Source organism: Echinops telfairi, unplaced genomic scaffold, assembly GCF_000313985.2.
Source record: "Echinops telfairi isolate 266 unplaced genomic scaffold, ASM31398v2 ScPeMD7_18;HRSCAF=68, whole genome shotgun sequence".
Classification (NCBI taxonomy): Eukaryota; Metazoa; Chordata; class Mammalia; order Afrosoricida; family Tenrecidae; genus Echinops; species Echinops telfairi.
The window spans coordinates 12665958-12679560 of NW_022103915.1; the positions used below are offsets into that span (position 1 = coordinate 12665958).

The 13603-nt window shown below is 42.2% G+C and overlaps 1 protein-coding gene across 1 annotated transcript in view; it reads left to right on the forward strand.

Annotated features, from left to right (window-relative positions):
• The window catches only part of CATSPERB (cation channel sperm associated auxiliary subunit beta), a 153748-nt gene that overhangs the window by 88063 nt on the left and 52082 nt on the right, over positions 1 to 13603 (forward strand). Inside the window, exons 17-18 of the mRNA XM_013003687.1 lie at positions 5971 to 6002; positions 8470 to 8808. Coding sequence (XP_012859141.1) covers positions 5971 to 6002; positions 8470 to 8808 — 371 coding nt within the window. The remainder of the gene's footprint in view (positions 1 to 5970; positions 6003 to 8469; positions 8809 to 13603) is intronic.

Consider the following 13603-nt stretch of genomic DNA (forward strand, 5'->3'; position numbering starts at 1 on the left):
GTTAGGTGTCCCACAGGTAGTGTAGCTTGCAAATTGAGGCAAAGAACAAGCAAGGCAGCCACACACTGGTTCGATGATCAAAGAGCAAGAGACAAAAAAGGCAAGGCTCACCGAGCCATTTATCTCCGCCCTTCAGTTAATCCCACATGTGTTTATCAGCCAGGTTGGCACAATAAACTAAGTACCTCACTCTTGATGAATTCTTTCAATGTTCACAAGTGTTTTATCTTTAGTATGTCCTACTTGTATATTTTATCTTCTAGGTGTGTATCCTTTCCTATTTCTGCTAGCCCATGTATTTCCTGAGGTAAGGTTCTTAGCTTTGTCCTAATTTTTTCATTGATGATCCTGATAGTTTGGGGTTTTACCTCAAGGTCTGTGATCCATCTTGAATTTGTTCTTGTGTAAGGAATGAGGTAAGCGTCTTGCTTCATTCTTCTGTAGATTAATATCCAGTTTTCCAGCACCATTTGTTAAAAAGGTCATCTGCTTCCCATTTGATATTTTAGGGGCCCTTATTGAAGATTAATTGTCTGTATGCTGTTGTTTCTATTTCTGGATTTTCTGTTCTTATCCATTGGTCTGAGTCTCTATCATGATACCAGTACCACGCTGTTTTGACAACTGTATCTGTATAAGTTTACAAGGCAGGTAATGCAAGCCCTCCCACTTTATTATTCTTCTTGAGGAGTTCTTTGCCAATTCTGGACTTCTTCCCTTTCCATATGAAGTTGGTAGTCAGTTTTTCCATTTCCTTGAAAAATTATGCTTGTATTTGTATTGGGATGGCATCGAACTTATATAGTGCCTTAGGTAAGATTGACATCTTTACAGTATTGAGTATTCTGATCCATGAGCATGGAATATTCTTCCATTTGTGAAGGTCCCTTTTGGTTTATTGTAATGTTCTGTAGATTTCCTCATACAGATCTTTTGGGTTTTTTGGTTAGGCATACCCTTAGATATTTCAGTTTATGTCTGGCTAGTGTGAAGGGCACTGCCTTCTTGATCTCTTTTTCTGTTATCCCATCAGTTGTATATAGCAATCTGATTGACTTCTGCTTGTTGATCTTGTATCCTGCCACGCTACCATATTCCTCTATCGCTTCCAGCACTCCTATTGTGGAGCTTTTGGGGTTCTCAATATATAAAATCATATCATATGTGAATACTGATGGTTCCACCTCTTGTTTCCCCAGATAAATTCCTTTAATGGCTTTCCTTTGCCTTATGTAAGAACTAAGTATTCTTAAATTGGAGCTAGGAGCTCAAAAGCAACAAAGCCCACATGGAAGAAGCACAGCAGCCTGTGTGATCATGAGGTTTTAAAGGGATTCGGGATCAGACATCAAAGAACGAAAAATCAAATCATTGTAAATGAGGGGGAGTGCAGATTGGGGGAACCCAAGACCCATCTTTCAGCAACTTACAGAAGGGTCGTGGGGAGGAGACGAGCTAGTCAAGGTGCAGTGTAGCAACGATGGAACATACGACTTTCCTCTAGTTCCTAAATGCTTCCTCCTCACCCCACTATCATGATCCCAGTTCTACCTTACAAATCTGGCTAGACCAGAGGAAGTACAGTGGTGCAGATAGGAACTGGAAACACAGGGAATCCAGGACAGATGATCCCTTCAGGACTAGTGGTGAGAGTAGCGATACCAGGAAGGTGGAGGCAAGGTGGGGTGGAAATGGGGAACCGATTACAAGAATCTACATATAACCTCCTCCCTGGGGGATGGACAACAGAAAAGTGGGTGAAGGGAGACATGAGACAGTGTCAGATTTGACAAAATAATAATAATTTATAAATTATCAAGGGTTCGTGAGGGAGGGGGAGGGGTGTAGAGGAGGGAAAATGAGGAGCTAATATCAAGGTCTCAAGTAGAAAGCAAATGTTTTGAGAATGATGATGGCAACAAATGTACAAATGTGCTTGACACAATGGATGGATGGATGGATTGTGGTAAGAGTTGTACGAGCCCCCAATAAAATGATTTTTTTTTAATTGGAGCTAGGATTTAGTACAAGGCTCCAAATCCACTCCTAGATTTATGTTTTTTTATCTACCTTTAGCTCCCTTTAGAGACCTCCTTGTTATTTTATGATAGAGAGTATTATCAACCATCTCCCTGGAGCATAAAGATCTCCCATTAATATTGTCATTGATTAGCCCCTGGTACTAATTTTTTAAAGCCCTATTGATAGAGAGATTAGGCCAATGTAGGCTAACTCCATATTGCAGTACCTGAACGATTCACTGGTACAGAATCAATCCTTTTGTAGCTGGATACTATTTACACAAACAATGGGAGTGATTGTCAGGGAAGATTTACAATAAGATTCACTGATAATGTCAGTCACGGGTTTGCTGAAATAATATATATCTTAATACAGCATATAGGGCATTGATGTAGCAAGACCATGTTTGTGTGATTACCAACAATTCAAAAATCTTGGTACAGCTGTCTTCTGCTTTCTTCAGACACCATGACTTTTCACAGTCTGATGATTAATGAATGTTCCAGCAGTGTCTTCTCATTTTGAAGTGTGCTACATCAGAAAATGAAGGTCCTGAAAACTTTATCCCATCCACAACATTAAAGTCAACTCCCATTTGAAGAGGCAGCTTTTCCTAAGTTGTATTTAGAGTGTCTTCCAGCCTGAGGGATTCATCCTCTGCCATTCTGTCAGACAATGTTTCTGCTACTATTCATAAGATTTTCAGTGAACCTTCTTCCTAGTCTGTCTTGGTATGTAGCAGCGATAACATTTGTCCATCACAAGTGACCCTACTGGTATTTTAAATACTGGTGACAGAACTGTCCTATGAGAAAATCATCACAACCTTAGAATGTTGTTGTTGTTGTTGTTGGGTCTCATTAAATTAGTTACAACCCATAGAAACCCTATGCACAACAGAATGAAACACTGTATGGTCCTGCACTAGCTTCACAATTGTTCCTATGCTGAGCCCATTGTTGCAGCCACTATGTCAATCCATTTCCTTAAGTCCTGCCTCTTTTGCACTTCCCCACCAAGTTACCCAGCATGATGGCTTTCTCCAGGGACTGGTCTCCTGGCAATATGTTCAAAGTACATCAGAGGAAGTCTCGCCATCTTTACTGCTAAAGAACACTCTGACAGTACTTCTTCCAAGACAGATTTGTTTGTTCTTTTAGCAGTCCATGGTACTTTCAATATTCTTCTCCAGCACCACATCTCAAATGCATCGGTCCTTCTTGGGTCTTCCATATGCAATATTCAACTTTCACGCGTATATAAAGCAATTGAAAATACCATGGCTCGCTTGCGTCAGGCACACCTTAGTCCTCAGAGTAGCATCCTTGCTTTACAATACTCTAACAAGGTCGTATGCAGCTGATTTACCTAATGCAACATGTCTTTGGATCTTTTGACTGCTGCTTCCATGATCATTGACGGTGGATCCAAGGAAGAAATAAATCTTGACAACTTCAACTTTTTCTCCATTTATCATAATGTTATGTATTGGTCCAGTTGTTAGGATTTGGGGCTTCTTGACACTGAGCTGTCATCTATACTGAAGGCTGTAGTCCTTGATCTCCATCAGCATGTGCTTCGGGTCTTCTTTGCTTTCAGCAAGCCCGGTTGTGTCATCTGCATATTTCAGATTGTTAATAAGTCTTCCTCGAATCCTGATGCCACCATTTCTCCATATAAGCCAGCTTCTCTGATGACTTGCTCAGCACACAAACTAAACAAGTATGGCGAGACGATACAACCCTGGCACACACGTTTCCTGATTTTAAACCATCCGATATTTCCTTGTTCTGTTCTTGATCCTCATAAGCTTAAGTTCCTCAGAGCATGAAGTGTTCTGGGACGCCCATTCTTCTCCCATTCTATCCATAGTTTCATTGTGGTCCACACAGTCGAATGCCTGCGTATAGTCAGTGCAACAAAAGCATCTTTCTGATGTTCTATGCTTTGAATCATGATCCATCTGACGTCAGTAATGATAGCCCTTTCTCTTTTAAAGCTTTCCTGAACTTCTGGCAGTTGCCTGTCAATGTACTGCTATGGTCACTGTTGAATCTTCAGCAAAATTTTACTTGTACAAAGTTATAATAATAGTCAGGAAAACAAAATGTTATTCTGCATATGTAATAAAAAGAAAAGGCCATTGGGAAATAGGCTGACACACCACAACTAGCCAGTCTGAACAGCAATTCAGGGTTGTCAGTTTATATACAGAGTTGGTGGTGGTTTGATCCTTTCAGTGGACAAACTAAATATAAACAGTAACTTCCCCAAAATTTATTGTTAAAAGCTGTTGAAATGAAGACAGTCAGGAGAGGTCTTTTGTTGACCATCAGACCAGAGTTGGGGAGAACAAAGGAGACAGCACTCTCTTGATTGCACGTTTTAGTTTTGAGGGGTACTCCCTTCAGTGTACCTAATTACTCATTTGTGTGGTCCTACTTCATCTATGTGTCTTTCCCACAGGCGACTACTCAGCCTTTCTGGCTTAACCGGAAGACTGCGTAGGGTTATTGCCCTTCTCTGTCTCCTGTGCCTTCCCTTTGGCAGGTTGGTGGTCAGAAAGTGAATGTGAAGTACTCACGAAGGCATTAGGACTATTTCAAGGCTTAGAACAAAGCTGGGACTCTGTCTGCAATGCTTTGACGGCATCATAGCAGCACATAAGTCCCCGCAGTGCCAGAGTAATGGTATTTCAAGCAGAGAGGCAGATATAGATACAGAGGGAACAAAGCAAAATGTGGGGATTAATTACTGATTATTGATCATAGGCAGTTATACAAACAAAACAAAAGAGTATTGCCTGGTTTAAAATCAAGAAAGGTGTGTGGCAGGGTTGTATCCTCTCACCATACATGTTCAATCTGCTTATTAAGCAAATAATCAGAAAAACTGGATTATATGATGAGCAACTTAGCATTGAGTTGTAATCCAAACTGAAGGCAACAACCCTTAATCATCATTCAACTAGTGGTTCAAGTCCTCCTCGCTTTCAGCAAGCAAGATTGTGTCATCTGCTTATCCCAGGTCATTAATGAGCTTTCTTCCAATCCTGATGCCATATTCGTCTTCATATAATCCAGCTTTTCTGAATATATGTTCAGCAGACAGTTTGAAGAAGTATGGTGAGAAATACAACCCTGACAAGCACCTTTCCTGATTTTAAACCATGCAATATCTTAATGAGCACCATTCAGTGCTCCTAAATTCCCATTCTTCTCAATGTTATCCATAGTTTGTTAAAATCCATAAAGTCAAATGCCTTTGCATAGTCAATAAAACACAAATTAATATCTTTATGGTATTCTCTGCTTTCAGCCAAGATCCAGCTTACATCAACCACGATGTCCCTTGCTCCACACCCTCTTCTGAATCTGACCTGATCCTCTGGCCACTCTATGTCAATGTATTGCTAAGGCCATTGTTGGATGATCTTGAGCAACATTTGATAAGCATATGCTATAAATGACATGCTATAATTTGAGCATTCTTTTGTGTCACCTTTCTTTGAAATGGGTACAAATGGACACCCAAAAAATGGGTCACTCCCAGTCAGTTAGCCAAGTAGCTATCTTCCAAACTTCCTGGCATATATTAGTGAGCGCTTCCAGTGCTTCATCAGCTTGCTGAAACATTTCCATTGGTAGTCCATCCATTCCTGGAGCCATATTTGTGGCTGATGCTTTCAGTGCAACTTAAACCTCTTTCTTCGGGACCACTGGTTCTTGATCATATGCTACCTTTAGAACATGACAAGTTAGTATATCATGTTTATTAAGATCTGTATTTTACTGAGAGAAACAGAAAGTAACATCTGGCTTAGGTTTTAAGATTTCTTTATTACTTTGGAACTAGATGGTAGCTGATAAAGAGGGGGTTAGGACAGAAACTGAGAAATCGCTAGGAGGCTATTACAGTAATCAGATGTGGGATCATATTAAATTCAAGATGCCTGTCGCTCATCCAAGTGGTGAAATACAGTAAGAATTGAGAAATATGACTATGGAGTTCAGGGATGAGGTGTGGACTACAGATATAAGTGTGGAAGCTGTCAGCATATGCGTAATATATAATCCTATAAGACTAGATCATGTTGTTGTTGTCGGGTGCCTTTGAGTAGGTTCTGATTCAGCAACGGACCTTATGCTCAACAGAATGACACACTGCCCCATGCTGTGCCAGACTCATAATTATTATGCTTGAGTCCATTGTTGTGGCCACTGTGTCGGTTCATCTCATCAAGGGTCTTCTTCTTTGTTGCTGGCCCTCTACTTTATACATGATGTCCTTCTCCAGAGACTCGTCTCTCCTGATAATATGTACACAGTATACCGATCAAAGTCTCACCATCCAGGCTTCTAAAGAGCATTCTGGCTATACTTCTTCCATGACCGATTGATTTCGTCTTCTGTAATTCATGGTGCTTTCATCATTCTTCACCAAGACCAGAGTTCCATTCCATCGATTTCTGTGGTCTTCCTAATTCATTGTCCAACTTTCACATCTGAGGTGATTGAATAGCCCATGGATATGGCATCCTGAAAACTGAGCCTAGATCCAGAAAGGAAGAGGTCTGAGTTCTAATCCCTGACATTTCAATGGTCAGTGGTCCAGGAAGTGGGGAAGAATCAGTAAATGAAGGGAATGGTTTATTTAGAGAAGAACTGAGAGGTTGAGGTCTCCGCTATCCAGAGAAGAAAGTGTTTCCAGGAGAAGAGGATACTCCTGTGTTACGTGCCATCAGTAGGCCAAGGTATCTTTGGGAAAGTTGCTAGTAACCTTGGCAAAAGCTGTTGGTTAGAATTGCATAGACAAAGGTCTAATGGGGATAGGTTCAAAAAATTCTAAGAGGGTAGGAATTGAAGATGGTGAATAAAAACAACTTTTTTCAGGGAATTTTGCTACTAAAGGAAGGAGAGGGATTAAGTGGCAGCTAGGAGAAATGCAGGAAGGGAAGTTTGTGGTGGGGGTGGGGTGGTAGTTTACTTAAAATGAGGGTAATTAGAGCATGTATATACAATAAAGGAAACAGATATGCTTTCTTCTGAATATTTCTTTTTTTATTTCAGAGTGAGGAGAGAATTCTGTCTTATCTGTTTCATGACCTATCAAAAACCTTTGACAATGATGACCTGCATCCCTTGAAACACGCTTTTCCTTTGTTGTTGCCATTAGGTGCCATCGAGTCAGTTCCGGCCCATGACTCCCGTGACTACAGCACGAAACATGGTCCGGTCCTGCACCATCTTCACGATCGTTGCTGTGCCTGGGCCCACTGTGGCAGCCACCATGTCCGTTCATCTCCTAGAGGGCCTTCCCCTTGTTCACTGCCCTTTCACTTCCCTGATTTTCATACCCCAGGTTTCTCTCTGATCATTTCCTCCCTGTCTCCATTTTGAGATTTCCTCCCTGGTGGTGCACAGTTAAGCCCTTGACTCCGGATGCAAAGGCTGGCAGCTTAAGCCCACCCAGCAGGTCCCTGGGAGAAAACCCTGGTGATTTTCCTTGGCAGGGATTACAACATAGACACTCCATGGAGTCAGTCTGCTCTGTCACATGGGGTGGCTATGGAGCAGACTTGACATTGCAGCACCACCAGCAATATCCCTAACTGACCTCAGGGCTTCCTTCTCTAGAGCCCCTTTCCTTCTGAGTCTTCGTGAGCGATCCCACTGAGCACTCGATTATCTATCCAGTCTATGGGTGTTGCAGTGACACCATGGCTGCAACAGTGGGCTCAAGCACAGGAGCAAGGGTGAGGATGGCACAGGACTGGGCAGTGTTGTGTTTCTGCTGTGCATCTATGGGTCAATGGCACCTAACAACAACACCACTATGGATATTTAATGGACACTTTCCATGTAATAGGCATTCCTTACGGTACCGGGAAAACGCTGGCTACATGATCCTTCTATTATGAAATCACACTAAATCTCCCAAGCCATTATGGAGTAGTAGGTAGGCATTGGACTTTGATCCACAAGGGAGACAGTTCAAAACCACCAGCTGCTCCATGGGAGAAAGACAGGGCTTTCTACTCCCATAAACACAGAGTCTCAGAAACTAAAAGGGACAGTTCTACCCTCTTCTATATGGTTGGTTGCTATGAGTCGGCATCGACTCAGTGTCGGAGAAAAGAAAAGAAGCATTTCCGTGGTAAGAAGAGAATCAGCTTTAGATAATCACTTAGCCCTAGACCACTTCTTTCCCTTGCTGAGAATTTAATAGAATTGTCAGAGTAAGCATTCAAGTATCGGTTTGTGACGGTGATGTTCATTTTTGAAAAATCCTATGAAGCAAGTTATTTTAAATTCAATGAATAAAGACAACTTTGGGTTGATGTCTGGTAAATGTGTTCTCTGGGGAAGCCCATATTTTAACAGCACATGTAGTATGTGTGCAGAGCAGTGGCTGTTTTATTCTATACCAAATGTTTTTCTGTTTTAGCTTCAGGTATTGATTCCGTATTTCAAGATTCGGATCTACAGAAGACTGTCGTGATTCCTGGCTATAGCAGCTTCCTGATCACAGCGATTGTAGACAATATCACTGCTTTGGCTGTGGCGACAGTGCCTGAAAGAGCTCCCCTCAATAGCACCATTACCAGGTGGCTTCTCTTCAACTTTGGGATAGTTGGCGGACGGCAATGGACTATCTATCCAAGAAAATGTAATTATTGGTATTACCAGTATGAATCTGGTGACCAATTACCCTCCAATGTCGAGAGATACCTTGATCTTGGGAAGGGTTATTCTTTTAAAACGAAGATCGTACCTACTCTAAGAGGTAAGTTTGTTTTTATTGGGAAGCATCAACAGGCAATACTATTGTTTATCTTGAATGTAAATGCATTCTTTGATAGTTCTTGTATGTTTTGTTCCCACGGTAGGCAGCTCATAAACGCTTTAGTTCCTCGTTATTGCAACAAGGATGTGACTTTGAGGACTAAGGTGTGCCTAACCCAAACGATGGTATTTTCAATTGCCTCATGTGCTTGTGGAAATTGGGCATCGAAGAGGAATTGATGTATTTCAATTGTGGTGCTGGTGAAGAATTTTGAAAATACCATGGATTGCCAAAGAAACAAACCAATCTGTCTTGGATGAAGTGCAGCTAGAATGTTCTTTAGTGGCAAGGATGGTGAGACTTTGTCTCACACATTTTGGACACGATATTAGGAGAGACTAGTCCTTGGAGAAGGACACCATGCTTGGTAAAGTAGAGGAGCAGTAGGGGGTGGGGAGGAATTAAAAAGAAAAGACCCTTGACAAGCTGGATGGACACAGTGGCAGCAACAATGGGCTCAGACATAAAAACAATTGTGAAGATGGCCCAGGACCGGGTGGTGTTTCTCTCTGTTGTCCAGTCACTCTGAGCCAGAACCAACTCAGCAGCGCCATCAACAGCCTTAAGCACTTACTGCATGCTTCCTCTCTCACATGCCCACGAAGCCGCTTCCTCTCCCACATGCCCACGAAGCCGCTTCCTCTCTCACATGCCCACGAAGCCGCTTCCTCTCCCACATGCCCACGAAGCCCTTCCTCTCTCATATGCCCACGAAGCCGCTTCCTCTCCCACATGCCCACGAAGCCGCTTCCTCTCTCACATGCCCGTGAACCCATTGAAAACATTATGGCACAATTAGGCAGACCTTAGTCCTTCCACGTGACATTTTTGCTCCTTAACACTTTGACGAGCTGCAGATTTTCCCAATACCACATGTTGTTTGATGTCTTGACTGCTACTTTTCTGAGGGCTGATTATAAATCCAAGTAAAATAAAATCCTTGACAAGACCAAAGAAGAATTGATGTATTTTAATGATGGTGCTGATAAAGAAGACTGATTATTATGCCATGGACCACAGAAGGATAAGGAGCCCTTATGGCAGGGAAGGCTATGGCATGGAAGGCTGCCACTGCAAGGCGAGCAGTTTGAACCCCCAACCACTCCACAGGATAAAGATGGACATTTCTGCTCCTGTAAAGATTCACAGCCTCATACAGCCACAGCACTAGTTCGACTCTGGCCTAAAGGGTGGCTACAAATCTGAATCAGCTCCATGTCATTGAGGTGGATTTTGGGGAGAGTGGGTTGCTTTTAAATCAGAAAAATGAACTAATCTGTCTTAGAATAAGTACAATCAGAACGCTCCTTGGAAGACGTCGGTCAGTGTAAGATATGAAAAATAATAACAATTTATAAATTATCAAGGGCTTGTGAAGGAGGGAGGGAGGAAAATGAGGAGCTAATGCCAAGGGCTCATGTAGAAAGAAAATGTTTTGAAAAATGATGATGGCAATAAACGTACAAGTGTGCTTGACACAATGGATGGATGGATAGATGGATTGTAATAAGATTTGTCCCCAATAAAAAGAAAAAAATGCTCCTCAGAAGCAAGAATGATGAGACTCTTCTCGCATGCTTTGGTCATGTTCTCAGGAGAGACCAGCCCTTGAAAAAGAACATTATAGTGAAGCAGAGAGTCAGCAAAACAGAGAGGCAAACTCTCAACTCGATAGAGCGACATGGTGGCTACAGCAATGGGTTAAACAAAGACAGGGACAATTAGTGCAAGGTTGGGCAGTGTTTTGTTCTGTTGTACATAGAGTGGCTAGGAGTCAAAACCCTAACAACAATAGTATGTGGTAGGTACTCTGTATTTTTTGCCTAATGCTTTTAGTGATCCTAAAAAGCTAGACTTATTACACTCATTTTACTTTGACACAAAGAGAGTTAAATTATCAGCCTACATATAATTTTTGTTTAGAGTTTACTACAACCTGAAGAGAAGTGTTTAACTACTTCAGTATTTTTTTAATTATTTTATTGAGGCTCTTATAACAATCCATACATCAATTGTATCAAGCATATTTGTACCTATGTTGCCATCATTATTTCCTAAACATTTGCATTGTATTTGAGCCCTTGGTAACAGCTCCTTTTTTTTACCCTCACACCCTCGTGACCCCTTGATAAATTATAAATTATTATTATTGTTATCATATCTTACACCAACCGCTGACTCACTCCCCCCACCCAGTTTCTTCCCTCCTCCTCTCCCCACCTTCCCCCTACCCTCCTGGTATCGCTACTCCCATTTCTATTCCTGGGGGGTTAACTGACCTGGATTCCATGTGTCCTGAGCTCTTTATCTGTACCTGTGTACATGCTCCAGCCTAGCCCTCAGTGAAAGGCAGGATTGGGGTTATGATAGTGGGGGTGAGGAAGCCTCAAGGAACCAGAGGAATATTGTGTGTTTCGGTGCTATACTGCACCCTGGTTGACTCATCCTTCCTTGCAACCCTTCTGTGAGAGGATGTCACATTTTCTACAGATGGCTTTTGGGTCTCTGCTGTGACCCCCCTCGTTCTCAACAATATGTTTTGTGTTTGTCTGTTTTGGGTCTTCTGATGCCTGTTACCTGATCACACAGGCTGGTGTGCTTCTTCCATGTGGGCTTGTTGATTCTCTGCTAGATGGCCACTTGTTTCACTTCAAGCTTTTAAGACCCCAGATGCTATATCTTTTTACAGTCGGGCACCAACAGCTTTCTTCAACACATTTGCTTATGCACCCGCTTTGTCTTCAGCGATCATGCCAGAAGGGTAAGCATCACAAAATGCCAGGTTCTTAGAACAAAGTGTTCTTGCGTTGAGGGAGGGATTGAGCAGAGGCCCAAAGTCTGCCCACTTCCTCGATGTATTACCATATAAATATATGTACTTATGCCAATCCCTCTATTTTTATGAATTAATATATTTGCATAAGTGCACACCTATGTTTGTACCTCTATTAATAGCTTTGCTTCCTAGACCTTTCCTCTGTTTCCTTTTACCTTCCTCCTTTCCGATCACACTCACCCTTCTTCTGCCTCTCAGTAATTCCTCTCAGCTAGATTGCTGTTGCTCCAATACCCCCAGGATCTCTACATCCCACTTGTTGTTGATTTTAATTCCCTAGTTGTTCCCCTGTCTGTGGCGTTGTTTGCTCCCCACTCCCTTCCCCCACTGCCTCCTCCCCCAAGCCCCTCCAGAACCTTTGGTCCTGTTGCTTTCTCCTCAGACTGGCTTCCCATGTCTACCCTATATAAGTAGGCAAACCAACAATAACATAGAAAATACAAAAAGAATCCAAAAAATGATTTAAAAGAGAAAAAATATATATAACGAAAAATAGTAATAGCTAGCCAAAAAAAAGAAAGAAAAAGCTTAGATATTTCCAGGTCTGTCCACTGACCTTTATGACTATCTCCCCACTGGTCCTGGGGGGTTCTGGGAACTGCCCCTTCTAGCCTGTACTTTAGTATTTTTGATAGTTATTTCAAGCAAGTATTTTCAGGCAGGAAAAAAAAAAAGGAGGGAGCTTTTAAGTAGAATTCTCTTCTTTCCCCCCTCTTTCCCCAGAATTTAGTTTATTCTTATATACAAAACTTTATTAAGAATTCTGGACAAGTGGTATTCTGGAATAAAATTAAACAAAAAATTTTTTTAGTAAATGAACTTGAAAGAGAAGTATGAAAATGGGAGTGCAGGTAGGAGGGAAAAAATGGAAGAAAAAAAATCTGTCACTGAAATGAAGCAAGAACCCAAAAGCAAAGTAACTAGAAAAAGTCTGATATCCTGGAAGCTATGAGGCTTGGGTATAAGCCAGGTGGGCAGGATGCTGAGTTTGAGTCCAAGCGTTAACAGACGATGTGACTTTGGGGTCACTGGAACTGAACCCTTCAAGTAAAGAGGGAGCGCCAAATCATGGAGATGTTTAGAAAGAGCTTATCCAAAGGCCCAAAGGAGGGGGGGGCGGGGACAGGAAGGTCACCATCTCCATGGACTCAAAGGATAGGGAACAAATCGTCCTGTCTCTCAGACTCCAAGACTTCCATCCGGAAACCCTCCACCAGATGCTAGAATCCAAAACTGAGATAAAGCGACAGCAAATAGGCCATCACACACACACACACACACACACACACACACACCCCACAGATATACTTCATAATGTTACGTGGAGCTCCATGGTAACACCCTTCTCTGGTGAACGTGACCCGAGGGGAAAGACCTAAGCACTATATAAGGAAACAATCTGACAGAAGGGAGCATCAAGTACAGAAAGCAAGAAGTCGAGCTAATAGAAAACTCAGAAAGCCTGTAAAATAAATATGTTATACGTATCTGCAAAGAACAATGAAAGGCTGTTTTTCAAAAGCCTTATCTGACCATCAGACCCAAATTCAGTGTCTATAAATTCAAATTAAGTCGTTTGGAGGAAACAGGAGGACATCTATTTCCATCACTGTTGTAGGTGCCATCAAGTGGCTTCCAACCTGTGCACCACAGAACCAACCACTGCATGGTCCTGCACCCTCCTCACAAGTGTTCCTGTGCCTGAGCCCATTGTTGCAGCCACTCTTCAATCCACTTCATTGAGAGCCTTCCTCTTTTCTGCTGCGCCCCACCCCCACCCCCCACCCACCTCCACTTTACCAAGCATGATGTCCTTGTCTAGGGACTGGTCTCTCCTGACAATATGTCCAAAGAACGTAAGATGAAGTCTTGCCATCCTTGCCTCTAAGGAGCATTCTG